We start from the raw sequence: 27,411 nt of genomic DNA, 5'->3' as shown, positions 1-27,411 counted from the left end.
GGGTATTATTATTAGCCCCGGTTGCAGCAGGAGAGCAGAGGGATCACATGAGGCCCTTAAGGGGGATGGGCAGAGTTTTCCGGGGGTGGTGTGGCTTTAAGAGTTTACCAGCACCGCTGCTCTCGCTCGTACTCACTCAGTCAGGAAAGTTTGGAGGCCGGCAGGAGAACGGTGGGATACCGACGGATAGGAAGTGACGGGACTGCGCGGATCTCAGGAGGAGGAAAGAAAAAAAGAGAGGGAGGGAGAGCGAGAGAGAGAGAGAGAGGACGGGGGTTATTAAAGAGAAAACAGAAGGAGAAGCAACGTGCGATCCTCGTAGTGTGTGGAAACTGAACCGCGCATGATCTTATCAACAACACCGGAGCCGCGCACTTTCAATGGGGCTGAAGTAAGACCCTCCGGGGCTGCGAGGCACTGATTTCACCCTGCGGATCAGTGACCGATCAAACTTTTAACCTTTGACCATGAAGGAAGAGACTTTAGGAGGAATCCCGGGACACAGTTGGGGGCTATGAAGCGCACCTCTTCCGATTTCGGATCGTTATTTTTTCCACCTCTGTCCGGTTCAGTTTCGCGGCGACGGGGATGTTTGCCAGTTGCATCTGTGCGAAGTCGGTTCGGATCCTGACCCGCCTGTGTGCCCTGGTGCTGGTGGTGGCGGTGGGACTGGGCTCCGAGCTGCGGGTCCGGGTCCGGCTCTCCGACGGACTGGTGACCGAAGAGGTTCTGGAGGCGGACAGTGAGAGAGACTCCATATCGCTTGAGTTCAAGCAAGGGGATGGGACACTCGTCACCTTTGTGGCGGACTTCAAACAGGTGAGAACTGAACTGAACTGAGATCTACAAATTATTGAGTAGAAAAAACTTTCACCCAAATCCTTGTCCTAACAAAGTTGACTGACTCCATGGACCCCCCCCCCCCCCCCAAAAAAAAAAAAAAAACAAACAAAAAAAAAAAAAACGTATCACAGCAGTGATTTGACAAATTACAGCCATGTCTTACAAATCAATCAACTTTTGAATACTTTTTGTATTCATTGGATCGTGAGGTGTATGTTTTGATCACATTTAAAGTTGGTCCAAACCAGCCTTGTTTTTCTTGTTCCCCCCCCCCCACCTCCACCATCACCCTGGGAAATACTCATTTCATTTAGACCATGGAGGAATTTCACTTCATTAGTTCCACCAGACAAAATGTTATTAATGGATTTTGCATGATTCTCATCCAGACTGAAGTAAATAGTTTATACACAGTTTCATTAACCTGTTACTCTTCTTTTATGGTTGACTAATGTCCTCTAACCAAAGTCACAGTAGTTCTTTAAGACGGAAATCAATTACAAACAATGGCCTCTTGGTTCAACCTAAACAGTTACCCCAAGGCAAGTATGCAGGGACTGAAATGTGGAGCTTAAAAGCCCCCCCCCCCATTGCTTTAAACGCTCACTGCACTTACTGTGACTTGCGCATCCTCTCAAGCAGCCGTTTCATTCATCTCTTTCCATCACAGTATGAGTTCCACTGAACTCAAGACAGCTGTTTCTCCTTAGATGTGGACGCCCACAGACCCCAATGGCCTCAATATCCCTGCTGCTTGGGGATCCAGTCTAGAGCTGATCAGAAGTGGCCATATTTAGCATTCTTCTAAAAGTAGACAAGCAGATCAAGTGTCCAACCCTGAGCAGCAGTAGTGTCATCTTTTTTTTCTTTTTTTTTTTATTATTGGTGGGATGATACTTTTTGAAATTTTTCACAATGACTTATCGGAGCTATATTAAATATTATTCCTGGAAGGAATACTACAATCTGGATGCATCAGGGATACTCTGAGGTGCAGGGAGCGAGGCATGTGTCTGTGATGGTTGCTGTCACGCAGATGCTGACAAGCTGGCGAGATGTGAAGGGGGAGATTTACCAGGATTAAGTGGGCATGTCTGACCTTTTTTGATCTGCACGTCTGGTTCACTAACCAAAACAGCTAATTTCGAGTTGAAAGAGAAGAGGCCGTCGCCCCCAATCACTGGTGACACTCCAATAGAAAGAGATGTACAACGATCTTGGGTTGAGGAGCCTTTTCTAGCTTGCACAGGCACTCCATGTTGCTCCGTCTCTGTATGAACGCAATCACGTATGTACGCCCTTATACATCTGCACACATGGTTTTGTTTATTTGAATCAAGCCAATAAAAACTCTCAGATCACTTTACTTTTCCGCTGCCTGATTTATCTGTTCCAGTCGAAGCCTGGCCTCCTTGCACCCCCCCCCCCCCCCCTTCTGTCTCTCTCTTTCTCCTCCTGTCCTCTCTGTCTCCTGCTCGGTCCTCGTTCCTCCTGCATGTGGTTTTCATTGAGCTCTTGTGCAGTATCTCTAGGATTTATGGAAACTTGGATGAGCTGTCACTTTTCATGGCACTTCCAGCTGCCATGAGTGTACAGTTCAGATGAATGCGTGTGGGGAAGGGAAGTGTTTTAACAGGAATGTTAAACACAGAGTCATCGCAGTGCTGTACAGTCAAAGGTAGATTAGGTACTGCACAGGTTGATGTACTCTCAATTGGAATAATGCCTGTTTCTTTAGGACCATTTGAAGGTAGTTGGATAGATAAATATGGTTCTTATTCAGCCCACAAGATATTCGGGGGCTGTTGGCATGTTGTAGGTTCAATCACTCATCTTATTCTGTCTGTGTATTGAAATAATCTTGGGCAAGGCGCAGAACCCCAAGTTGCTTCTAATGGTGTGGAAATACCTTGTATTGCCATTGCTAATAATATGTGTGGATGATTGTGTGAGTGAATGCTTGAATGGGACTGCTCATGTAAAATGGACCCCTTTAACGACTTCAGACGATCATCAGACAGCAGTTTCTTCAGTGAATACGTGGCAACAAAGTGATGGTACATGTTATAGCCATTAGACAGCAGTGGAGGAGTCTGCTGGATGTGAGGAAGGAGTACCAATGAATCGCTGAGTATCAGCTCTGCAGGGATTTCAGGAGAACCGACTTTGCTCTGGAGGCATTTAGACATGTGGAAAAGATGATGCGGCTGAGGCTGCTTGTGACACCTCACTGCCATGTTGAGTAAATCCTGTGTCGGTGATGTCATCTGTTAAACTGAAACCATTAAAGATGTGTAATATGAAGCCTTCTGTAAAATGTGTGCATCGTGGGAGGGAGGCAATTATCCAGTGCTTCTTCTGTAATTGCAGTCGTAGATTTCTAAATTTACTCATCTTTTTACAGCACATTCGAGGGACTTTATATTGGCTACTTAGTTTTTTTGTCATTCACGTTTGCTGTTGTGATGAAACATTTACAACTGAGTCGATTCTAAATTATGTGAAATTGTAGCAGTCTGTCTGCAGCTTACTAATATCTTGATGACATTTTGAATGTCTGTGGAACAGGAGACAAATCTGAACACATGTGCAGTTGTAGCTCTGAATTGAAAATTGCTGTCGAGTCATCTGTTCATTGCCAATTTAGTACATATTTCTTTTATCCTACTGCAGAATTAACTAGTGGGTAATATCCATGTCTCACCCTCTCAACTGAGTCAACACTTTAGACCTTAGATGCTGTGGGTGCACAGCATTCTTTATCTGCCATTACACAAATGGTGTCTTATTAGGAAACATCTGAAAAGGATTTATCCTGGATTTTGTCTTTATTTTTTATTTATTTAAAGAAAAAATTATCAATAAATCTCACTGAGCAGAAGAATTTGGAAGAACTGTTGGTATTTACGCAACCCAACCCAGCGTGGGTTGTTTTACTAATATATGGGTGGAAAACTCTTATCACATCATGATAAAATAGTGGAATGGTTCTTAACTTTCTATTCAGGGTGCATAAGCTTCTTAAGCTGTTGCTTTTTAATTGATCGCGCTGCAGTCACATGCAGGGTTTGCAAACATTTTCATATTTCCTCTTCATAACCATTTTTTTTAAAGCCTTTTCATTATGTTTCCTTTTTCTGAATAGCTTAAATGGACTCCCACATGTGTGTAGCCCTCTGATGTAGCATTGACGGGTTGCAGGAAACCAAAAGATGCCAAGAACAGACTTAACGTGATGTCACACTGTCATGTTAAATGTGACTAGACTTTGTAAACAATGACGTTGTGACGTGAATTAACAGTCATTTCATTAAGGCCACGCCCACATGACAGCGCTGTTACATGTAACCACATCATTTTTGGCCGATCATCCGTACGGCACAGCGTTACAGGAGCCTAAAAACTGGTTCCAGAGTGGGGACATTTTAAAACGCCATCTCTTTCTGCAAGACGCACGTTTTCTGAAAACAACGACGTCATTGCCCCACCTTTCGACCCGATAACCCTGCGACCCTCTCCACAACGTCGCTCAACAACAACAATGGTGGAATACATGCTCTGGTCTAGATCATGGTGCAGAAGCTACTGATGCTATTTGGTCTCATAAGGAGAGATGTTGGACTTTTCAAATGAGATGATTTTTATTTTTTTTTCATGCTCTGTCTTCTTCTCTGTTTTGGGTGAATTTCTTTGGCAGAGTTGCAGCACCCCCTATAGGCCTGGCATAAGTACTACATCACTTTAAGTAATTTTTATGGTGCCATATGCATGGGGGGGGGAAGATTGATTTGGTTCATGTGGACAGGGCCAGAGTCTCTTCTTTTCAGTCTCTCAGGCTGGATTGTGCTTTATCCATGGATAGTCATTCAGGTTTGCAAACTGCGGAGTTGTGATTGTCTTCAAAACACACAGGCGTTTATGGACACACCCATCAGTGCACTTGCTCGAAGCATGAATTGGAGAGTGTAAGTCAAACAACGATTGGAACCTTTGGGTGGAGATGGCAAGTTGGTTGGCTTTTCTCTGTGACCTTCTTTTAACATGCACATTAAGAACCTTTTCGGAAGGTGCTCATTCTGCTTTTCTCTGAGCCTTCATTAAAATACAGTTGGCTTTAGACTGCAGCCTGTATTCATGATGAAGCAAACTCTCACTCTTCAGTGGAACGCTTGCTCGCAATCAATTTAGCCCTCGTCTTGCTGGTGGATCTCCTGGTGTTTGAAGAAAGTCGTTAACCACCTTTACTTTTCTTTGCAGGTACTGTATATGAGTTGCAAGTCCGATACAGAAACCACATTTTACACCTTGCTTTTTCTTTCATTTGGCTGCCACACCTTCCCTCTTACTCATTGTCACTTGCGCAAACTTGGGAAGTAAATTTTTATAGGTATGTGTCACCTGTGCCAGGAAAAGTTTTTTTTTTCTTCTTGTTTTCTTCATTTTTGGCATCATTATCAGTAAATCACCCACAAAGCAAATGTGAATGGCAACAATGAGTCATCTGTGATTTACAGTCTGATAAATCCTTTCTGTGAGGATTGGAAACAAAAAACACATCCGCTTATGTTCAACAATAACTTACATCAGTGGTTCCCAGCCTGAGGTTCGGGAACCCCTTGTAGTGAAGCCAGCTTTCAGATAGATGCTTTTTGGATGCTGGTAAGACTCCATGTGTTCACTAAAGTTTGGCCTCATTTTAATGAGTTGTCAGATCAACGATCTGAGAGGGGGAGCTGTTCTTTGAGACCATCTGGTGGACCGGTCTCCAAGGGAGAAAAAGGTTAACAATCCCTACCTGCTTTCTCTGTTTGTTTTAGGGTTCTTTTTGTGCGGAAGGTGAACACTAGATTTGAGTTACTGTGCAGTGAAACATAATGACTGATTTAGAGGACCTGCATTTCTCTCAGAATCAGTTTTTCTTCTGGGTGGCTGTTTTCCTGCATGAGAGTTTAAGTTGTTTGTTTAGATTTTTGTCTATATGAACTTGTGCACTTCAGTCTTTCTCCTGGCTACCATTTGTTCTCTGTTGTCTCTTAATCATAACAAAATACATTGTTTTGTGGCCGCGGTGTTGGCCCCACATGGTCTCCCCTTTTGGCCTTTCATGGCCCCTTTGGCCTCGTTGGTGTCTTTATCCTTCATCCCCCTCCCACCAGCAGACCAGATGTTCATCTATAATGCAGCTGATGAAGGAAAAAGCTTTCCATTCCCACAGGCTCCCGCATGCTTTCCTGGACACAGACTGCAGAGAGAGAAGTGTATCATCTGTCTGATTAGATTTTTCTCCAGTGATCAGCGGCAGCAGACAGGGCTGTGGAAGCAGCCTTCAATGGACAAAGAGACAGAAGCTATGGCTCACGGTGGACATAGTAGCAATCGTATACCACTATACCCCACCGTTTTAAGAATTGCATTTGGTTACCCCAATAGCAACAACTTTACCATGCGATTACCACACCATACCATCATACCATAAGTTTACCCTCTTCCCCTGAAGCCTCCCCTCCGTCCAAGTCATGGGTAAATGGTTTTTGTTAGCCTTGCCTGGAGAGTGTCGGGCTCATTTATTGTGTTTTACTTCAGTGACAGTTCAGTCAGAGTAAAAGCTAAAGCTATAAGGGTCTGCACCTGGGAAAGTATTACATCACCACTAAACTTGTCAAATAAACTGGTCTTCAGTCTTTTTTTTATTGCCAGAAAACATACTTTCTGTTGTCAAAGATGATTGGAAAAAAAAGAAAAGTCAACCAGAGAAGAGGATTTATTTTATGGTTTTAGAATGAATTGTGTCAACATTTTTTTAATATAGTAATTCATGATCATACTTTTTTTTCTGTGATATATGTGAACGTCGTCGTCTTTAAAGTCCCCCCCCAAAAAGCTCTTCCTTTTTGCTTTTGTGAGAAATAACTGCATATAACAAGAATAATCCCAATATTTTTAATTCTGGTCATGAAATCGTTGTTTTTATGTCTCTTGCGAAAGGATATGAAAAATGTGGAACAACAGCTCGTGGCTGAATGGGACTGCAGCCATCTCCATTGTTTATGTCTTATCTATCAGCTTCATTTCCTTCACTGTTAGCACTCACTGTTTACCTCCCGCTCATTTCCTGAATGCAAAAGCTCCATAAACAGTTTGGGTACCTGCTTAACTGTATCCAGATTCTGTGTCGATGAATAGTTCCCTCGTTTGCGGCTTGCGTTCATTTTGCACGGAATTGACGTCTTCCAAAATACGTGGTTGTATTCGAGCAGTTTTATGGCTGGGATTTCTGAGCTCTCGTGTACCTCTGAAATTGAAATACTCCTCCAGTAGGAAAAGCAAGTTAACCTTCATTGTTATTGGCAGCATAGCCACAGGGTGCACCTTTCTTACCATGGCCTCCAGTGTTTTGATTGTCCATTCAGTGCCTCTGTTTACTAATTGGTCGGTTCTTTGGACAGCCAGGTGTGACCAGCCCTGAATGTGACTCTACATTCTTGCCTTTGCAGTGCCTGTAATTAACCTCAGCTTACGCATTTCTTTGCTCAGTGGCTTTTCTCCTGCTCCTTTTGTGTGTGCATGCATGTCTCTCCCCCTGTCCCCCCTCCCAAATGATCTTTAATCCCTGCCTACACCTGTGCTTTTTGACTGCCTCCACTTGCACACAAGGCTAAATAATCCCCTCAACACCAACTATGGTTAAAAAAAAAAAAAAAAATCCATGTGTTTTTAAGCATAGAGCCATTGAAAGAGGCTTGCAGTCTTTAAAGCAAAATTATTAGATCGTTTGTGTTTTTTATAAATAGTACAATTGGAGGACAGTGTGATGCTTACCATGCAAGCCAAGTCGCCTCTGTGTCAGTTTGAAGATAAAATGTAATTTTTTAATACCTTTTCAGTAGTTCAATCAAGCCCGACCGTTGAATTGAAAGAAATGCATTCACCCTCACAGACCCACGATGATCCCAAATGACTCATGAGAGCATGTGTGACCAGCCGTCCTCCCCGGGTCAGCCATTAGCTTTATCAACAGACAGGGTTTTAGAGGGGATTTGAAAACAGGAAGGACCCTCTGCACAGGGCAAAGCTACTGCCATTCAGTTTGCAATTGTGTAGTTGCCCTTGTGTGCACATGCATCTCTGTGTGTTTGAATATCCACATTTGCTTGCAGGTGTGAACTGCTACAGTTAACATACCTTCTTTAAGCCAGTGGTCTAAATCAGGCTGGAGCATTTGACCACCATGTAGTCACTTTAACCCTCTTACGACTACACTGAATGGATTTATTTTTATGCAATTTTTGTCATAGGACAAAAATGTGCAGTGATTGCGTGCTTCCGAGATTTTTCCCCAATAAGACTGTGAATATCTGCCATTTCTTCAATATTACTGTGTTTTGGACTGCGTGCTACAACTGTCACATGCTGTTAACTGGACACTGGTACTGCACAAATCTTGGAAGCCACTTGGATATGGAAAGGAATTCCGGGTAAACGATTAGCATTTGGACACAATATCCTGTTTCGGAGTCATCCCAGATAGACACTTCCTAGTTAGATTCTCGTGGGGGTTTTTTTCCAGATAGACGCTTCCCATTTAGACGCCATATTAAAATAAGTGAATTATTACTAACATTTCAGTGACCCAAGATGAATATTAATGTACTTTTACACATAAAGACACATAGTCCTTTGCAGAAAAGATGCTCGAAGTGGGGGGAAACAATCATGCACATATGTGAACGCGACGAGATGAAATGATTGTGGGACAACTTGTCCACTGACAGCACCCATAGAGGACAACTTGTCCACAGAAAAGGTTTCCAAATCTTTGGGAGAAAATAAATCCTGTGCCATGCACTTTTACGTATCATTTCTAATTGATATTTTATATATTTTTTCATATATCTAGTATATGTTCATATATATTTAATATAGTGTAAATGGCTTTGTTTCTCACGAAAAATGGTCTTCTTTGCACACATTGCACATCTTCGCCCCCTTCGGCACTGCCGTGTGCTGCACATGCACGTTCAAGCTCGCTAATGACTAAATCAGTCATATTTTAACCATGTTAGCATGTAACATCGCTACTGTATGAGCCCGGCAGCTCCTTAACTTGTCGGAAAGCGCACTTATGTGATGTACCTGAATGTATCACTCAAAACTTTCAGCTAAAAGGTGGTGTTTTAACTTTATAACTTTATAACTGCACAGCCTATTTGCTTTCAGAAATACATTTCCGAAAGCAGTATTAGTGGTTGAGTTTGCGCCAACAGCAAAGTCTGCCACTGCTTAATGTTTTTGTGTCAAATATACTTAATAATCCTTCAAGTGTACTTTGAAATCCAATCCCCCGAATCAATAATGTTGAAAAAAAAAATAGTTGTGGATGAGTTGTCCAGAATCGCGTGGACGAGTTGTCCGGGGTTGCAGTTTTGTGGAGGAGTTGTCTGTTCACTGTTTGTCACTGGAAGTGCAGATAACTCCTGGTTCACTACATAAGTGAGATGCATTGCATAATTCTACTCACTAGCTGGAAATGAACGCAAGCAAAGCAGCATGTAGTATTCAAGAGTAAAAGGGACTTGTAACAGTAGTTTGTTTAATGAGACAGCCCATCAATCAAAATTTTTTGTTCTTGTGCTAATGGCTCTTTGAATGTGCCTTGAGTTTTTTTTATTTTTTATTTGATTCACCTACGTATTTTGACCAGATCTTTATGTTAATTCAGGGATTCGCAACCATCCTTGCACTCAAAGATACTCCTGCAGACACTGCATCTTGATTCGTCTGCCATGAATTAACCCACGCTGTGCCTTTCACATTGAAATCGACCCTTGTCTGACCCTTTTAGGAGAGGTTGGGTAACGCTGGCTGACCTTTTCAAATACAAATCAACGTGGATGTAACCCTGGGGGGGGGGCTCTGCTTGAAGGGGAATGTGCTGCCACAAAGTGTTCTGGCCAATTCACAAGGGCATTCGAACTGTTCTTTGCTACATAACCCTCGTAAAAATATCTTGACTTTTGCTCCAGCGTTGCGCCTGACACGGCTCCTGTTTTCACAGCCAGTAAACGAAGTATACACTCTGCTGAAAAGGCTGTGTTTGGCTAGCTGGGTTACAGTGACTGAGAATGTTCACTGTAAATGGCATCCTTTGAGTCACTGAATGGGCTTTTGTGCACCCCTTAAATAATCCAACCCACCAAAGGTAACCACCAATGAAAGAGCGCCCCGCTCTCGCCTGTTTAACAGGTCTTAGTTTGACCCACGAGTCGGCTCGCATGAATACAGACTTGTGTTTGGCGCTGTGCCATTGGTAGTTTGCCTGCAAATGAACCAGGTCCGGGGTGTACAGGATCAATGTTAAGGAATCTGCACTTGTGTGGATTATTTATAGCTGCGCTGACATTGACGTGTCTCTGGTTGAGGAAAACCTCCTGTGTCCTGTGATTACAGCATTGCCCATCATTTTCAAAACAGGGGAAATCTTTTTTTTCCCCTAATGTCCATACCTGGTGATTTTCTGTAATCTTAGTCCTCAAACCTTTCATTTATGTCAGTCTATGAAAATGCCTGACATAAATTGTGTAGTACGGCTTCAAGTGGCCTTTGATTCCATTTTCAGGTTGAAGCAGTTCTGTGTGAATATGTGGATGTGCCGAGTTTGACGAGTGTTTTTCTCTTAATATGCACATGAATAAGCTTATATTAGAAAATTAAATGAGTTGTGCCAAAAAAAGAAATGAGTTCCTCTTACTACTACCACAGAAGTGGGAATAAGTAAAGTGTTTCACTTCAACAGTTGAGTTAGTAGAATATTTTATTTTTAGTGTTGTAGAGTTCACAGGCTCCAAGAACTCTGCACCTACATGAGAACAGCATTTTGCTAATGATGTACTCTTAATATAAACAAAGGCTATTGCAATCAAATGATAGTTTAGGCTACGTTGCTAATTGGCTCCTAAAAGCCCCAGTAATTTGCTGAACGTTTGCTGCTCTTGCATATTTACAAGTGTCATTTCATCCATGTTTTGTCTTGTACAAGCGATTAAAATGTTAAGGTCATTTATGCAAAGAGTTTCTGTTCCTTCTTGTCATGTAAATGTTCCCAACTGGGGGACATTAACGGGACTTCTTCAAGTTCCCAGCTGCATGAATACACCATAATTTCCAGCTTTTAAAAACACCACTGCCAAGGGAGCCGTTGTTTGATAAGGCCACTCGGCATGAGCTCTCTTCTGTGTTTGCCTTTTACTTCGCGTCTTTACAACAGTTGTAATCCTACTGATCTTTAAGCACACTACAGCATGTTTCCCTCTTTTGCTCTGTTTTCTTTTACCCTGGATTCAGTGAATGTGCACAAATGAGAGCACGTACATGTGCCAGCGCTGGTTTTCCACGCAGGCACACGTGAGCCTGTTCAAACAATTGAATCCAACAGCTTCTGTCTGGATGAAGATGTGGCGATGATGTCATTGTTGGTACAGTTTGCTTTTTGAAGAGAGAATGATGAGTTTTTCAGCACTACATAAACTGCAAAGACACCACTGCTGGTTTGTTTGTGTCTTTTTAAAGGTGGACTTTGTGATTTTAGAGAATCATTGTTTGTATTTGAGCCCGACAGACTCAACAAATAGACTAGTTGTGAAAGCTCTACCCCTGACGTTCATGGACAACAACTAGACTACATGTTACTGCCCTGAGTGACGTGAATATAGAGTGCAAGGCGGCAGCAGTCCTGTCATCTGCATGTCTCAGTCACTGCTGAATGGCTGTATACAGCGTGGACGCACTGCATACATCACAAACGTAGGACGAGCATGTCCTGTGGTGCCATCTGTTTCTGATTGGTGAGAAATGTTGTTTTTTTTTCCAACTTAGTTTCTCAGTTAAGTCAACTTGGCTGGATACAATTCAGCCTCTTTAAAGATGGCCAGGTCGATGGTTGTACGAGAAGAATTGCTTGATTTTTCAAAAAGTCCAGATTTATTTGGAGGGGGTAGATGCACGAGCATGATGAGTCGAGGCCGGAGTCAGGACATGTGACCAGGCTCTCGTGCTACAAGCAAATGTGATTCCCATGTCCTTATTATGGAAATACTGCATGTACAATAATCCAAAATGCATTTAGAGATATTGGTGGCAGTTTATACTGCTGTAAAACAAAATTGTAGTTATATTTATTGTTTTGAAGCTCAGTGGCTCTCTATCAAATGTGACAATGGCTTGTAGAACAATTCCAAATAGAGCTAACTATCATGGCTCCGAACACATGATTTATCATTGCAGGTCATAACAAAGAAAGGCTCTCTGTGACCCTTGACCAGGTTCATCTGACCCCCGTGCAGCTCCGCCCCCTGGCTTGCAGTAAATGTTTATCGTGTCTTGAATTGTCACTGAAAACAGCATTTGAGCAAAAAAAAAAAATTGTTCTGTATGTTTACATTAACCAAGGTAAAAAAAATGTTTTAATTAATTTTACCTTTATTTAACCAGGAAAGTCCCATTGAGATTAAAAACTTATTTTAGAACATCAACAGTACCAAATGTTATGACGGTGAATATCAAATATACTTTTTTTTTTTTTTTGTGAGTTTTTTATTTTTTCTAAACTGGTCTATAAAGCTTTGAAATGTCTCGGGCCTAAATACATCTCAGTTTTACTTGTAGAATCTAAAACGTCCAGACCTCTGAGGTCCTAAGGAAGAGGTTTACTCAGTGTTCTTCGTGTCAGAAACGGACCAGGTGAAGCAGCTTTTAGTTCCGACCTCCTCAACTGTGGAACAAACTTCCTGAAGACTGTTGACACACTCACTTCTTTTAAATCAAGACTTAAAACGTTCTTATTTGCACAGGCTTTCGAATAAACAATAGATTTTACTTACTTTATTGAATTTATCTTGATAAATCTCTTCCCTTATTTATTCTGCTTTTCTTCATTATTTTAGTTCATTTCTTTTAAAGCTTTAATGTGTTTCTTTTATAAATATATTTCTTATGTCTTTGTAACATTTTTTCTGTATTTAGTTTATTTTATTTCTTTGTAAAGCACTGTGAATTGCCCTGTGTTTGAATGGTGCTCTATAAATAAATTTGTCATGCCTTGCCTTGCCTAAACAAAGATAAATCAAAACTTGTGTTTAGTGAGCCTTTACGCCTCTGCCTCCTTCTCGTGTCTTCATATTTGTCATGCAGGCGTTGGAGTGGTATTGATTTTCGTCATCTAACTGAGGCCCCGTTTACACAACAATGAAAATAAGTAAAAATGCAAAACCTTCGTCATGTTTTTTGTTGTCCGTTTACACGACAACGGTGCTCATAACCACTGCAACTGTCACTTTTGGAAGCTGGCTCCCAAGGCGGAACTTTTCGGCGACATTCCAACTTCACCCAGAGAGATGGCGGGAACACTGCAACTGCGCATGCACACTACCATTGTCGTAAATGGTTTTCTCAGCTTGTGCACCAGTAACAAACATGGTGACTTCCAGTGTGGCATGGCTCCCAGTCCATATTCTAGTTTTATAGTCGATATTGGTAGTTATATATTTGCGCTTCACCTCTAATACTAATTCCTCAAGTGTCCGTACGAATGTCGGGTACTTTCAATTGTTAATGCTGATAGCGTATTGTTCTCTGCACATGATCGTCTGGTTTAATTATAAAAACAACTAATAGCGCCTCCTCCTGGCCTGTTATTGCTAACTATATTGTAATGTTTCTGCCATTGCAGTGTCAACACAAAAATCTTCTGAAACGAACGATCGGTTGTCACTTGGAATGTTGTGTAAATGCGGCCTTAGTTTTTTCCAGCTTTGCCATGGCGTAAATAACAGTTGTTGCCCCAGTGAGGGTTGTGTGCTGCTCTGCCCCTCTCCCTTTTGGCCCGAATCCAAATCCAGGGGCAGCAGAAGTCGACGTTCATTAATCAGGACTCCTAATGACACGAGAGGAGGAGGAGAACTCTGCGTCGCCGCTCGCTTCCAAAGCGGTGGAGTTGGTGGAGTTACCCTGCTTCTCTGTAATTACCCAGAAAACCCTGGGGCAAATCCATGTGGCTGTCAGGAATGCCTTCTCTCTCTCTCTCCCTCTCTTTCTCTCTCTCTCTGCCTAAACACACATGTACATACACACGGCGTCGCAATCGTAGCGCCATGTGTCTGCAATATGGGAGGTCTTGAAGTTGTGGCCTCCATACTCCCTTCACTGGAGGGCAAATGGTGCTGTTGCCCATCTCTCTCTTCCTTATATTTCATTCCTGCTCCTTCTGATCTTGACACTCTTTAATCATCCCCACGGTTTTTTTCTTATTACCACGGTATGAGAGCAGCTGAAGCATCTCATCTCTACCGACGACCGCCTCTACTTCCACACTTCTTTGGGTGGGTGTTTTCTCAAAGCCTGAGCAGCTCAGAGATTTTATCAATATTTGCTCAGTGATTTTCTTTCCAAAGATTAAACAGCATAGCATGATTGTCTTGTGTAATACTCATGCTTGCATTGTAAGCCTGCCAAAACTCCTTTTCTCCATCTAAAGTGGTCATTTAGAAGGAGGAACCTCGCGATCATGCAAAGTAGTCCATAAAGAACTACAGAGCGTAAACACTTGTGAGGCAGGATGTGCTGCTTTCTGGCCAGTGTGTTCCCTTTAGATTCCATGCGTGCATGAAGGGGGACCGAGGAGCTCAAGGAGAACTCGATGGGGTTATCGCTGTGCTGTTTATCTGTCCCGGGGCTGCTCTTGCAGGGAGTGCAAGCCCTCAAACTGCTACTCCTCTCCAGCCTGTTTGCTTCAGACGGGTGTGTGAAAAGCGGAGGAGGGGTGTTTGGGACTGTGTGTCTGTGTTGAATCTGCAGCCAAGGAGGGGGGGGGGTGGGTGTCTGATGAATAGGAGGACAGGTCTGCTGTTCTGCTCTCCCTACCGTGGTGGTTTCCCATCATGCTTTGCATTCCCCCTCATGGAACTCTTTATGGCCTTGCGTTTGGTGCCAGATCTTGCACACACTCGCCAAAAGCAACACTTTTTTTGGGGGGTGAATTCTTATTATCGGCATTTTCCTACTCGTGCAATCCTATCATTAAAGAGCCTGCTAATATGTTTCTGACTTTTATTGCACGCGAGATATACTGACGCTGCTTTCCATTTGAGTCCAACTCTGGGAATCTATGCATTTTTGGGTGTTGAGAAGGGGAAGTAATAAAAGACCCGCGCCCATTTGGGTCGGTGTGCCAACCATAAACTCAAGGCACCATCCCTTTTCAAGATGGCTGACCTCAGTGGAATACAGTGCTTTGATGTTGTTTTAACAACATGTAAACATTTTCTCCACCTTTCAATGACCTGTGCAATTATATTTCTTGATACTCGACATTATCGTCTGTTACAACCTGGTTTTCATTCCAAGTTTGCAATTCTGAACATTGGAGGCTAATGCAACGCAACATAATTAGCCTATCCAGAAGACCCCGACCCTAAATTCAATCCTTTTAATGGCTATGAAACCTGGATCTATTTAGATTTTATGCGTGTAGAATTGTTCAATGTGTGATGAGTGAGTGTTCCTCCCCTCTTTTCCAAGACAACCTTAACTTTCAATAGCAGACATTTACTCACACACAAAGCAAGATTTCTGTACTTTCTTGGAATTTCGAATTGTTCAGATATAATCAAATATCTAGCAGTTCTGTTTTTTTTATACCTAATCCTGCCAGCGAGGACGGGATAGGAAAATAAATGTTAACTTGACAGTACCAGTAACTACAGTGAGATTGGATCAAGAGTGCCAGGGCCATCCAGACAATAAGAAGTATCAACAAACTGTCAAAAGAGGTTTTATGGGTGTAGTGACTATAAACTCTTTATTTGTAGCAGTTGATTGAACGCTTTTGAAGTCCACATATTGAATTGCTCAATAAATGGTTCATCAAGTTCTCAATCAGAGTGAATATTTGTTGTACTCGCTGCGAGACGGCACACATAAACAGTGGGTTATATTAACTGCACTTCGTGCACCATTTCACTGTCCTGTGGGAGTTTATCCATGCCACAGCTCATCTCCGGTTTTATTGCAGGATGTGAAGATATTCCGGGCGCTGATCCTGGGTGAGCTGGAGAGAGGGCAGAATCAGTACCAGGCCCTGTGCTTCATCTCTCGCCTCAGCCGCAATGAGATCATCCCCAGTGAGTCCATGGCCCGACTCCGACAGGTATGACACAGCAGAGTCTGCGTGGTGAACCATTTCCCTTCCCGTGGCCAAGAGAATCTGAGGATCACTGCTTTTGTGTGGTTGTCTGTGCTGTCTCCACAGAAAAATCCACAAGCAATCCGTTTGGCAGAGGAGCGGAGGGGGCTGGAGCAGCTGACCATGAGTGCAGCGGTCAATTTGACTCGGGCCTGGCAGCTCAGCTCACACATCCACAACATGTGCAGCGAGGCCCGAGAGGCCATCTACACCAGAGAGGCAGACGTCAAACACTGGCTGGACAAAGGTCAGCATTCCCCCGATGGCTCTGCTGGTGGTTTTAAGTGGTGGTATAGTGCTGTAGTGGTTAATGCAGGCTTCTAAAGCTCTCCTATCGCATGTCTGCGTTGTCTGTGTTTTTCCGGGTTTTTTTTGCAGCTGAATATGTTTCTGTGTGTCACAAGCTTTCTCTGGACTTGACACCATCTCTCCACTGTTGACATTCCCTTCTGTGTTATCTCGATTGCATGTCCACAGGGGTTAGAAAGACCAAGAAGCCAGTTTTGGAAATATGTGAAGTAACGATAGATATTTATGTTGCAAGTAAAAGAAGAAAAAAAAAGTCATTAGAAAAACAAATGCTTGAATGGATTTTTTTTACATGTCTCTATAGCAACTTTCTACTTCTGGCTTTTGTCGAAATGCTGCATCTCCTGCTTTGCTCTCCAAACTGTCTCTGTACCACTGTAATCTCTGAACTCGCACTTCTTATCTCACAAACACGAGTCTATCTCCCCTGCTTCTATCACCTGAACACCACTTTCAACTACATTTTAGACGATATGGCTCCGCAAGTACGATCCTCTCGGTTTGAGCTGATAAGCTTCTGCGACTGCTCATGCTATTTATGTTTCCCTTCTTCCTTAACTCTTTGCAATCCAAATCAAATTTTCACTTTTTGATGAAAATGTTTGTTGAAAACTGAGGGGTCTACAGCATTGTTTATTTTCTCTCGCTTAAAGCAGATTGCCCAGTGAATTCGCTGAGGAAAAATCGGTATTTAGTGTGAACACCTGTTCCCTTCATGGCAGCATAAGTTCATCTCAGGACACAGGTCTTTTTAAGGAACCTGCAAGAATGTTATTTTAAAACTAAGTACCCATCTTCTAGCTCCCAGAATCCTTTTCTTCACATGCAGGGTTTTTGCTTGTAATGCATGAAGGTAGATTTTAATAAACACTGTCTCTGTGTTTGTTTTTTTCGTTTTTCGTCTGCTGCAGAATAAATGTGAAGCCGATCACAAATTCCATTGCTGGTAGTCGATGAAAGAATAGTCCAATCGTCTGCCTAAAAATGTTGCACAGTTCTGTAACGAGAACTCATACAATGAGGACTTATTTAGCCAGTTTCAGTGGGATCCAGGTTTTTGATGACAATGACGTCCCAATTATCCGGGCTGAGGAGAATCCATCTGACAGCTCGATTGTCTACTGACAGCTTAGTTATAAGGAAAACAATGTTGATGGTCATGGTCCCCCATGCACCGTTATCTGCACATGGAATCATGGTCGCATCTCCTTAACATGACAAAGCTCCCCTTTTTACTGCCCCATCTCCTCTGTACTCGAGCCACTTTGTGTCCCCTCACCAGCTCAATACAGTATTAGAGTGGAATCAGAAAGGGAGTAATTCATGCAGCGGTGTGATAGCTTGATTTAGTTTCAAATGCAAGCGGCTTGGATAATGATGCTTCTGTTCCCTCTGTGCCACAGGAGTGGATGGTTCCATATTCGAAGTCCTGCCCCAAACAACGGAGGTGCCCAGCTTTCAGGCCTGCCATTCGACGAAGGACTTGTGGCAGCCCTGTCTCTGCACATACAGCCTGCGCCTGGAGTGGTACCCCTGTCTGCTCAAATACTGCCGTAGCCGGGACATGACGGGGAAAGGCTCCACGTACAAGTGTGGGATAAAGAGTTGCAGCAAAGGCTACCACTTCACCTACTACGTTCCCCAGAAACAGCTCTGTCTATGGGATGAGGAGACCTAGCATTTAGTTGTGGATGGCTTGGAAAAGAGAGACGTACAGTTTTGTTTTGTTTTTTTCCCCCCATCCAAGCCAAGCCAAGCCAGTGCCTCTCCACCCAGCTCTTCAAAGTAAACACTGGATCTCAGTTTAGATGATGCTCGGTGGAGCTTTATACGGTGGGGAGTGCTGAGATCCACAGTTTCATGCTGAAAAGATGTAATTCAGGTTCCAAGTGAGACCAAAATCTCTGGATGGATGTGGGCAGAGCCACTGACAGTCAAGAAGCTGCCACGTTTGTGCCTTTTATTTTTGTTTTTGGAAAAAATAAAAACTATTAAAGCAGAAGACAACAAGAATAAGCATTTCAAAGCTAGACCATGCTTTTCTGGTTATTTAAACACCAGCAGAGGAACAAGAGTGTCCTAATCTCGGCCAGAGGAGTTCAACAAAGAAGGAATATATGGAAGGTGGATTAATCTCTCTTCGAAAGCTCTGTGAAAAACTACCAACAGCTACACGCCAGTTTATAACAATGTAAGCAGGCTGACAAAGAAGTCCTTCAGCGCTGTCTTTATTTATTTTGGTTGCAAAGGGACATTATGGAGGACTATTTTTGTAACTTTGTAGCGAATGCCTTCATCAGTTTTGTCTTATTTGAGCATTGAACAAAGTTCCTAAGCTCACTTCTCTTAACCACAGTCTTCAGAAGTAAGTTCTTAAATAAAAAGGAAAAGGAAAAAAAAAACACAAGGAAAAGTTAACTTGTTGGATTTATGTCATTTTTCATCGATGCTAAAATGAATTTGTTTTATGGACAAGTGTAGCTGAACGGGTTTATTATTGCATTTAATAGTCCAGTTTTAGCTCTGATCCACCTGATGAGCGATGTCGCCCTCACCCAGCAGCCGCATGTTTGTTTAAAAAGTGTCAAGTCAACCAAAGTCATATGAGAAACTGTTTGGGGGAATAAAAGGGCTTATATTTCACTTTATAGAAGCAAGCTCCTTAATATTGCCTTTTTCCACGTGGAGATGCACTAAAACTGCAGTGTAGAAGTTTTATTAATATATACTGCCACCTTCTGGTTAACCAGTGTTTTAGTGTCTCGTGTTTTCCTGTTTATACCACACTGTCAGATCTCTAATTTTGTTGTCTCCTCATCTCAACACTATAATTTATGCATCTCAGAACACCCCCCCCCCCCCCCATGTAATTTAATACTGTGATCCTTCAACTTGCGGGACCAAATCTGGACTTGTCCGTTTCTGCATTCGGGTGCAGTGGATTTTAGACTGTCTTATCTCCAGCTTCACCCTCGGTCTTCACTGCCATATCAAATGTTGGTGTGGAGAAGGTCAGGGAGTAGTTGTGTCCTGCTAACTAAAGAACCAAATGAGTGAAATATTTCTATTTGTGGCCTTTCCCGGTTATCCAAGTGCCTTAACATTTCCACTGATATTTTTTTTGTTTGTTTTGTTTTTGGCATGTAATTTGTAGATTAAAAGTTGATAAACATATTTTTTCTATGAAAGAGTTTGGAATATGTTGTGAAAAATGAATAAAGTTGCTATGAAAAAAATAAAATGAAGCAATTCAGTAATGTACCATTGAGAGTTGTTTTACATTGTTTCAATAAAGTCTCTTTTTGCACAGCATTGTGCTAATATTCAGGGTATGCTGGGTAGACTTTATGCCTTGAATTGGTAGGCAAATGCATAAATATCTCAATTAAGTCAGCTAATACCTTTATTTCTTAATGGATTAAGTGGAAAGGGCCTTATATTTTGTAGTTAAATAAATAATGTATGGATTGGAATGTAGAGATATTTGTGTTGAACTGAAACAATTAAAAATAAAATTTCAATGGAAGAAATACTCGCCTGGTGAGTACTGTAGGTCAGGCCCAAAGGCCAATGTGGCCCTTTAGCTCTGCTTGACAATCCCTCAAGTTGTCAGTGGGGAATCCTGAATCAAATGAAAATTACTGTTAGTGGCTTTATTACATCTTAAATTGTCATATTTGTTTCACATTATTGGCTATTATTATATTATTGGTTGGTTCTAGCTCCTTTGCAAGCAGAGCTGGCAATTGTTACTTTGCAAAATTGATGCAAAATTGATGTTTCACGGTGGAAAATAAAGTTAATGGAAAAATATAGTTTTTGTTTTTTTTACTGAATTCAATTTTTTAAAAGGTGTTATCCTGATTTGAAACTATTTGATGCATAGCAACAGTAGTTCATAAAAAAAATGTGTTAAAAACTGCTTTCTCTCGAGAGGCAATTGTTAATACAACATAAACCTCGACTGTCAATCGTGTTCTTCTTCATGTGGCCCTTTGAGAAGAATAGAACTTTCTGTTGCCCTCAGCTGGAGGGTAACATGTGATTGCCACTGTTTGGCACAAGATGTCGCCACCGTGCAGAGGAATGGAAATGAGACGCTCCAGCCCATCAAGAAGAACGAGAGCATGCTTTTCCTCTTTCATATTCAATAACCTGACACCATCTCTTACTAAGGTCAAAACGAGGACAAACAATCTGGATCATAGCCACAATTCTTCTCGTTTGTCGCCCCTACATGTGTTTGCTCTGCGTCTGTGAAGATGCAAACAGGCACGGTGAGAGGATGCTGATGGAGGAGGCTGCTGTTCTCATAACGGGCAACACGTATCAGCTGAGTGTGCTGCAAACCTACATTTTGGAGATTTGCACACCGGCAGGACACGGACCGACACACCGGGTGTGAGCGGAGACACGGCCACATGTGTCCCACCAAGGTAAAACCGGCGTATGAGAGGCTCTTTGGATGCTTTGCTTAGCTCATTGGCGTTAGCTCGGCGGTTAGCCTGCTCGGTGATCCGGCTAACTGGGCTGTTAGCCCGCTGGTACAGCATCAGCATCCGCCCGATGGGAGCCAGCAGCCGGCTGGGTGTTACCACATATTCACCATCTCAACGATACACAGTTCGTCCTGCTAGATTTCAGCTGTTTTTTTTTTTTTTTTTCTTCGTTTGTTTGTTTTCCTCAAGTCTCTTTCCACACTGTGCCTCTCACTGCTGTTTTACTTGCTTTGCCTAATTTCTGGGATGAAAATTAACTTTTTGAATATTGTCACTTCAATTAATCATTTTGATAACACTAAAACTTGGTTTTGCATTGTAAATATTTAATTGAGTATACTCATAATCTTGAATAAGGGTGTATCATAGTGCCATAATAACCTTTAAAGCACTTTGTATTACTTCATTGCATAAAAAGTGCTATATAAGTAAAGTTGATTGAAGTTTTTTCCACAGACGACATTTAGAAAAAGTCTATTTTTTGCTAATCTTAACAATTAGGACCAGAAATTATTGCTATCTCAACATAAAACTAATTTATGCAAATGTATGCAGAACATCCAGGACTATTGACAAATATATATAATATACAGAGCACCACTAGTGATTAGCAATTCCTTGCCATTTACAGCCACACGATCAATGACTGGTGGCCACTTTTTAACAATACTTGGGATAGATATGAAGCCGTGACCACAAAACTCATTGTTATGTAGCCTCAGTCAAATTATGTACAGCTTGAAGATCTGTAATGTAGCTTTTCATCTTTTTGATGGAGATAACTGATTTTGTCAAAAAATAGACAATTAATTTTGGATGGTGAATAGTTATTATTTCATATTATAACATGGTCCCAGTATATAGTAATGTCATTCTCATGCTTCATCATCCTTGATTGTTGTTTATGAGACAGGTTCAGATTGTATTGACACCGATTCTGAAATTACATAAACTAATAGCCACTCATCTAAAAAAAGGTACAACATTATTCACCTGGTTTGAAACTAATCTACGGCCCCGTTTAAGTGAAAACGAAAAATGTTTTTGCGCTTTGTCATCCAACTATAATGTGCGCGTGCTTCCAGATAAAAGTAAGCTCATGTTTGCTCTGTCACAGATGTTCTGTTAGTATTAACTTGTTGCAGTTTAACAAGCGGTAACTAGATCACGGCTGCAATTGTTTGTCGACCCGTAACTCGAGCTCTGTGCAAATATTTATCTTCCAGCATGTGAATTGTTACTAATGAATATACAGCACAGTTCTGGAGTGTTGGGGACGCATTACACAGCTGCTGTATGTTTAATCACTTGTTTAAGATATCAGGAGAATCCTATTTGTTGACTGGCGGTTGCAGAACTACTTTGTTATGGATCAGTCTTAGGGGAGCAATGGACTGAATTGTAACCAATGCTCACGACTTGTTTGCACCTTCGAGAAGCTCGTCTAACACGTAGAAAACGAATCTTTTCTGAAACGCTGCTACTGCACATGTGAGAAAGATTCCTTCATAACCATGACTATAGTGCACGCTGTTCTCTCTTGAATTTAACAGCACTTGTCTAATAAAGTGTATATTTACTACAACATCATCTGGATCACATGTGGAGACAAGTTTATTTCTTACAAACAACCAACGCTAAGTGGGCCAAAATGATGAACGAAGGGGGTTTAAAGGAGCTTTGAGGTTTTACAGTCAACTGTTCTCTGTATGCATATGGAGCTGGTGTTATTATATACACGCAGCACCCACTAGTGGTCCATAAGGAGAACTATATCGTTTTCAGCATTTCTGCCATAAAATGGACATCGTTTTCAGAACGTTGCCTTGTAAACACGAAACCTTTCCGAAAACGCACAAATTATGCCTTTTCACAAAGCACGAACTGCAACCCCAAGCTTCCAAAGTTTTTGGGTGATATTATTCAGTTCTTTGGACTGTTTGATTTCCATCTGTGCTCATACACGGCCCAGTCAAGGGGGTCTGGATCAGCACCACTTCCTTGAGAAAATGATTGTGGTCCTCATAATACTTATTTATTTAATGTTGGGCCTCAGATCTCCGATTTGGCCCCAGAATGGCTGAAGAGCGGTTTGAGCAGTGAGTAAAATAAGTGATGGAGTCAGCTTTGTGGGTGGTCCACGTCTTTCCTTCTTTTTATTTTCAAAAGTGCACAACAAAAAAATGCAACGTGCTAAAAGTGCATTGGAGGATTGCGGAGTGTGGCTTCTCCAGCAGCACCACCCATGAATGATGTACAAAGGCGCCTTAAATACATTTCCCTCAACTGGGTGAAACCATTAACAACTCCATAGGTAATAAAAGTTTACATTAGTGTCTAAAAACTAAGTTAAAATCCTCCAAATCAAAACCATAACTATAACTTAATGAAACAAAATCCCGATTAACAAATACATCTCAAACCAAACACCTCAATGATAAACTAAATCCTAAACCCTACTAAAACTATGTGCAACACCCCCACTTGCTCCTCCTCTTGGTTCAGCCCGGAACCTTCTTTAACGGTGTCAGTCCCAGGGGGAATCTTTTACTCGGACACCGGCCTGAACACAAGAGAAGGTTAGTGGGAACTCCTCACCCGCCACACAACACTCTCATCCACATCTTAAAACATTCACAGCACACACAACAACTAAACGAATCAGATAGTCTCAAATACACATATATTGCACATTGCTCAATTTATCAATTCATTGTAGTGTTGTCTCCACAGGTGGCCGGATCTACATATAACAGAAGAAAATCCAATAAATAAGTTAAAACAACAATTGTGTGCAAATTCATTTATATCTGTGCAAATAGCTTGATCTTAAACTGCTGTGCTTCTTTAAGTGCTGATGACCATTTAAAGTGCTGAATAAAGTGCTGTGAGTGCTTAAAATAAGAAACAAACTGCTTATTCGTTACACTCACAAAAGTGTTATCAAGATATCAACGTGCACGTATCGCAAAAGATTGACTGAATTGTTATAAATTGTTTCCACGCATTCATGCTCTGCAAATTCAAATAACAGAATTTTAAATATGAAAGATGCTGCATTTTGTAATTAATTCACAAAATGTCAGAAAAAAATAGTTTATCATTTAAAATGAAGAGAAAATGGTTTATTTATTACAGTGGACAGATTAATTTGTGTCCACTGCCTACAATGATGGCTTACCTGCATGAGATGAAAATAAATTAGCACAAAACCCCAAAAAATAATCTTCAACGCACTAAAATGATAATGGTTTGTTCTTATTGTAGATCTAAAACTCAGAAATGCAACATAGACTTCAATATTTGTATATCAAAGCCATATTTAAAAAGTTTATAAACTGTTACATTTATTTTGAAGCTAGAAATACAATTTCCACGATCAGACTCGTTTTATTTGGTAGGACGGGTCAAGATGTAGCTGTTTATTTCATAAGGGTTGCAGATCCTTGCACAATAATTACCCAAGAGCTGTGAGACGACCTGTATCATAACTCGTCTTTTCCCATCTTGACACATTTCAAGCCATGTTTTTGCAGCTGTTCATATTGATCTTGTGTGGAGTAATCAAACACACAACACATTTTTAGATGCTTTTAATAGTGATTTTGAAACTGAAGGAGCTTCTCGTCGTTCACGTGAGCTCTCCGAGGCCCGGTGACCTCTCATCCACTTGTGAAACCAGCCCGAAGTCTTGGAAAATCCAGTGTACATCTTGTTCCAGTCGTCCGAGGGTGGGCCCGTCTGTCCAGTCTCACCTCCTTGTACAAACGTCACGGCAGAAGTAGGGACGTCCCCCTCACCCCACCGGACCCTCCTTCAGCCCACTATAGTACTATTATAGTTCAAGCAAAGGCTAATTGTTGGCCTCTCACAAAGGGAGCACAGTGCGAGCCTTCGGATGGTAATTCTGCGTCTTTCTACTGTAAGCGATATCACAGAGCACTTTTCTCTCGCCGTGTTGTGAGATCCAAAGTCGGCTTGATGACTGCCGGAAAGGTGATTGGACTGTTTTCTTTTCAGTGAGTGTTGGCTGTGCTTTTGTCTCGTCTTCAGAGGGGAAGATGGCACTGCTTGTGGTTTGTGGTCTGTGCCTGTGCTGCTGGGCGTCCTTCTACTTCACTTTGTGTTACGTGAACGGGTCCAGGAGCTACGAATGGAACTGCCGCCTGGTCACGCTGGTGCACGGCATCCTGGCAGTCTGCATCACGGCATATATAGGCTATGTGGATGGACCGTGGCCCTTCACTTATCCAGGTAGGAAATGTATACTTCTTTCCCCCCCCCCCATAAATAAAGCAGATATAAGTACCATGGGGCAATGGTCTCATATCACTTCATTTTGGTAGTAACAATTATGATCATTACATTTTGCTTGGCCTTTTTCAGCATGCAACTTGAAAAGCTGGCATTTACAGTAGTTACAGATATAAGTTATAATTTAATACAGACATGAAATTCAATACACTCAATCAAGTTGAATACGCTTAAACAAGTGTGTGAGGCGATAACGCGGTTAAGACGTAAATCATGATGTCAAAATTGTTTTGTTTACGGTTAGCTGCAGGGTTTTTTTTTTTTCATGTTTTCTGCTTTTTGTAGCTTGTTGTCTGTTTTCAGTTCTCCACTTTCACTGACTTTTTAAATGAAATCAGAAGATACAACCGAATGTACATGGACACTGAGATGGACTACAGACAAATAATAGATTTCTGTTCAGATTTAGGATTAAACAGATCTCTTAACACGCAAGGATGTGTCGGCCAATGCTGAGTAAATCAAATTCACACAGATGATGTCCTCCGTATGCTGCTGCCGTCCTAGCTTAACCTCCCAGACAGCCGTGGAGAAGATTACCGACAGCCTGGGTATGGTTGTCAGTCTGACCCCTGCATTACAGCTCTTGAATCATCTCAGATTAGATCTGGAGTGTATGTGTGTGAATAAGAAAAAGCCCAGTTTTTAAAGGTTGGACTCTCTTCAGCTCAGAGTCAATATAAAATCACCTGATCTTCAGCCTCGGACGAACTACCATTATATAATTCAAACATAAGGTGGATATTTACACAGAAATCCGAGATCTTTTTTTAACATGATGCGGAGATCAGTGACTTATCATCCAGGATTAAGTTTGTCAATTATCCTTAAAATAACCTTTTAGTGCATCTGGTTCGACGAGCAGTAGGAAATGAGGGGAAGGGGAAGAAAAACAAGCTGGGATATTATATGTGGAGACTGTACTGATTGCTTTAGCTATGTTCGTGTTTTTCGTGTATATAACTATTGTTTGGCGTTCACATTCTGGCAGTTCACTCCATGCAGAGTCATAGTACTTGGACTGATGATGTTATGGTGTTGTATTTGTTACTCTTGTCTCTCCTACTGTGTAATTGTGGTTAAAGGAATAATCGGGGGAACGTTTCCTAAAGTAAACAGTTTTGCTAAGAAAATGTTGACTTATTATTGTATTTCAACACAGCTATATAGACAATAATTCTAACCTCTGTTGTTAGTCCATCAACGGCATCTTCAACACCCTGTCTGTCCCTGTGTTTTGACTGGCAGGTACCCCGAACACGCCTCTCCAGATCAGCGCCATGGTGCTGAGTCTGGGCTACTTCATCTTCGACATGGCTTGGTGCGTGTACTTCCGCACAGAGGGCGCCGTTATGCTGGCCCACCACACCATGAGCATCCTGGGAATCCTGCTGACCCTGTGGCTGGGGGAGTCTGGCATCGAGGCTTGCGCGGTCCTCTTTGGCAGTGAAGTCACCAACCCTCTCCTGCAGGCACGCTGGTTCCTCAAACAGACGGGACGCTACGGGACTCTGCTGGGAGACGTAGTGGACGTCGTCTTCGTGCTGCTGTTCGTGCTGATGCGAATCTTCGTGGGCGGTACAATGCTGTACTGTGAGCTGAGCTCCCCGAGACCCAGATTCTTCATCAAGTGCGGGGGAGTGGCCATGTACACTCTATCCTGGGTCTTCATGGTGGACATTGTTCGATTTGCCAGGCGAAAAAGTAAGAGCTGGCACAAACAACAGCAAGACTGCCAAGACTCTGTTGCAATTAATGGCCATGACTGGAAGAAGGACTAGTTCCTCACCTCTCAAACAGTCATCTGTCTGTTTTCTACGTGAGATGCTTAATGATAAAAATGACACTCTGTGATGTCAGAGTAATAATCGATTCTCTCCATACATGTTTTTATCCGGTGAACACAGTTTGAAGATGGGACTTGTTGCTTGGCTTTTTCAGAAGCCAATACCTATTTATGTGCATTATACACATCAGTGTTGCAGAGGAGACGGTTATAGTCTCACACAAATGCACAAGCATGGGAAGGGACATTTTGTGTGACGGGATCGAAACATTTGTCATAGTTTTACAAGAAAAGAAAGACAAACAAGATTCAATAATTTTTACAAGAATTGTTTATCATAGATGAAGAGATAAATGAACACTTAAACTATAAATACAGATGAGATACTTGGAATAATACCTATGCGCTCTTTTCTTTCACTAAGG

The 27,411-nt window shown here is 41.9% G+C and overlaps 2 protein-coding genes across 2 annotated transcripts; both read left to right on the top strand.

The window, feature by feature from the left end:
* The first annotated feature begins 242 nt into the window (after window positions 1-242).
* Window positions 243-19,813, top strand: oafa (OAF homolog a). Its single transcript, XM_080508505.1, has 4 exons — window positions 243-819; window positions 15,908-16,042; window positions 16,145-16,325; window positions 17,791-19,813. The coding sequence occupies exons 1-4, from the start codon at window positions 589-591 to the stop codon at window positions 18,063-18,065; spliced, it is 822 nt and encodes a 273-aa protein (XP_080364631.1). The 5' UTR covers window positions 243-588; the 3' UTR covers window positions 18,066-19,813.
* Window positions 19,814-20,705: 892 nt separating this feature from the next.
* Window positions 20,706-26,992, top strand: tlcd5a (TLC domain containing 5a). The gene is made up of 3 exons (XM_080513680.1): window positions 20,706-20,823; window positions 24,940-25,140; window positions 26,449-26,992. Exons 2-3 carry the CDS (start codon window positions 24,948-24,950, stop codon window positions 26,979-26,981), a joined length of 726 nt encoding a protein of 241 aa, XP_080369806.1. The 5' UTR covers window positions 20,706-20,823; window positions 24,940-24,947; the 3' UTR covers window positions 26,982-26,992.
* Window positions 26,993-27,411: the final 419 nt, after the last annotated feature.

Source organism: Blennius ocellaris (genome assembly GCF_963422515.1).
Source record: "Blennius ocellaris genome assembly, chromosome: 2".
Lineage (NCBI taxonomy): Eukaryota > Metazoa > Chordata > Actinopteri > Blenniiformes > Blenniidae > Blennius > Blennius ocellaris.
Note: the sequence above shows the minus strand (reverse complement) of the source record. Positions and strands in the feature narration are given on the sequence as shown.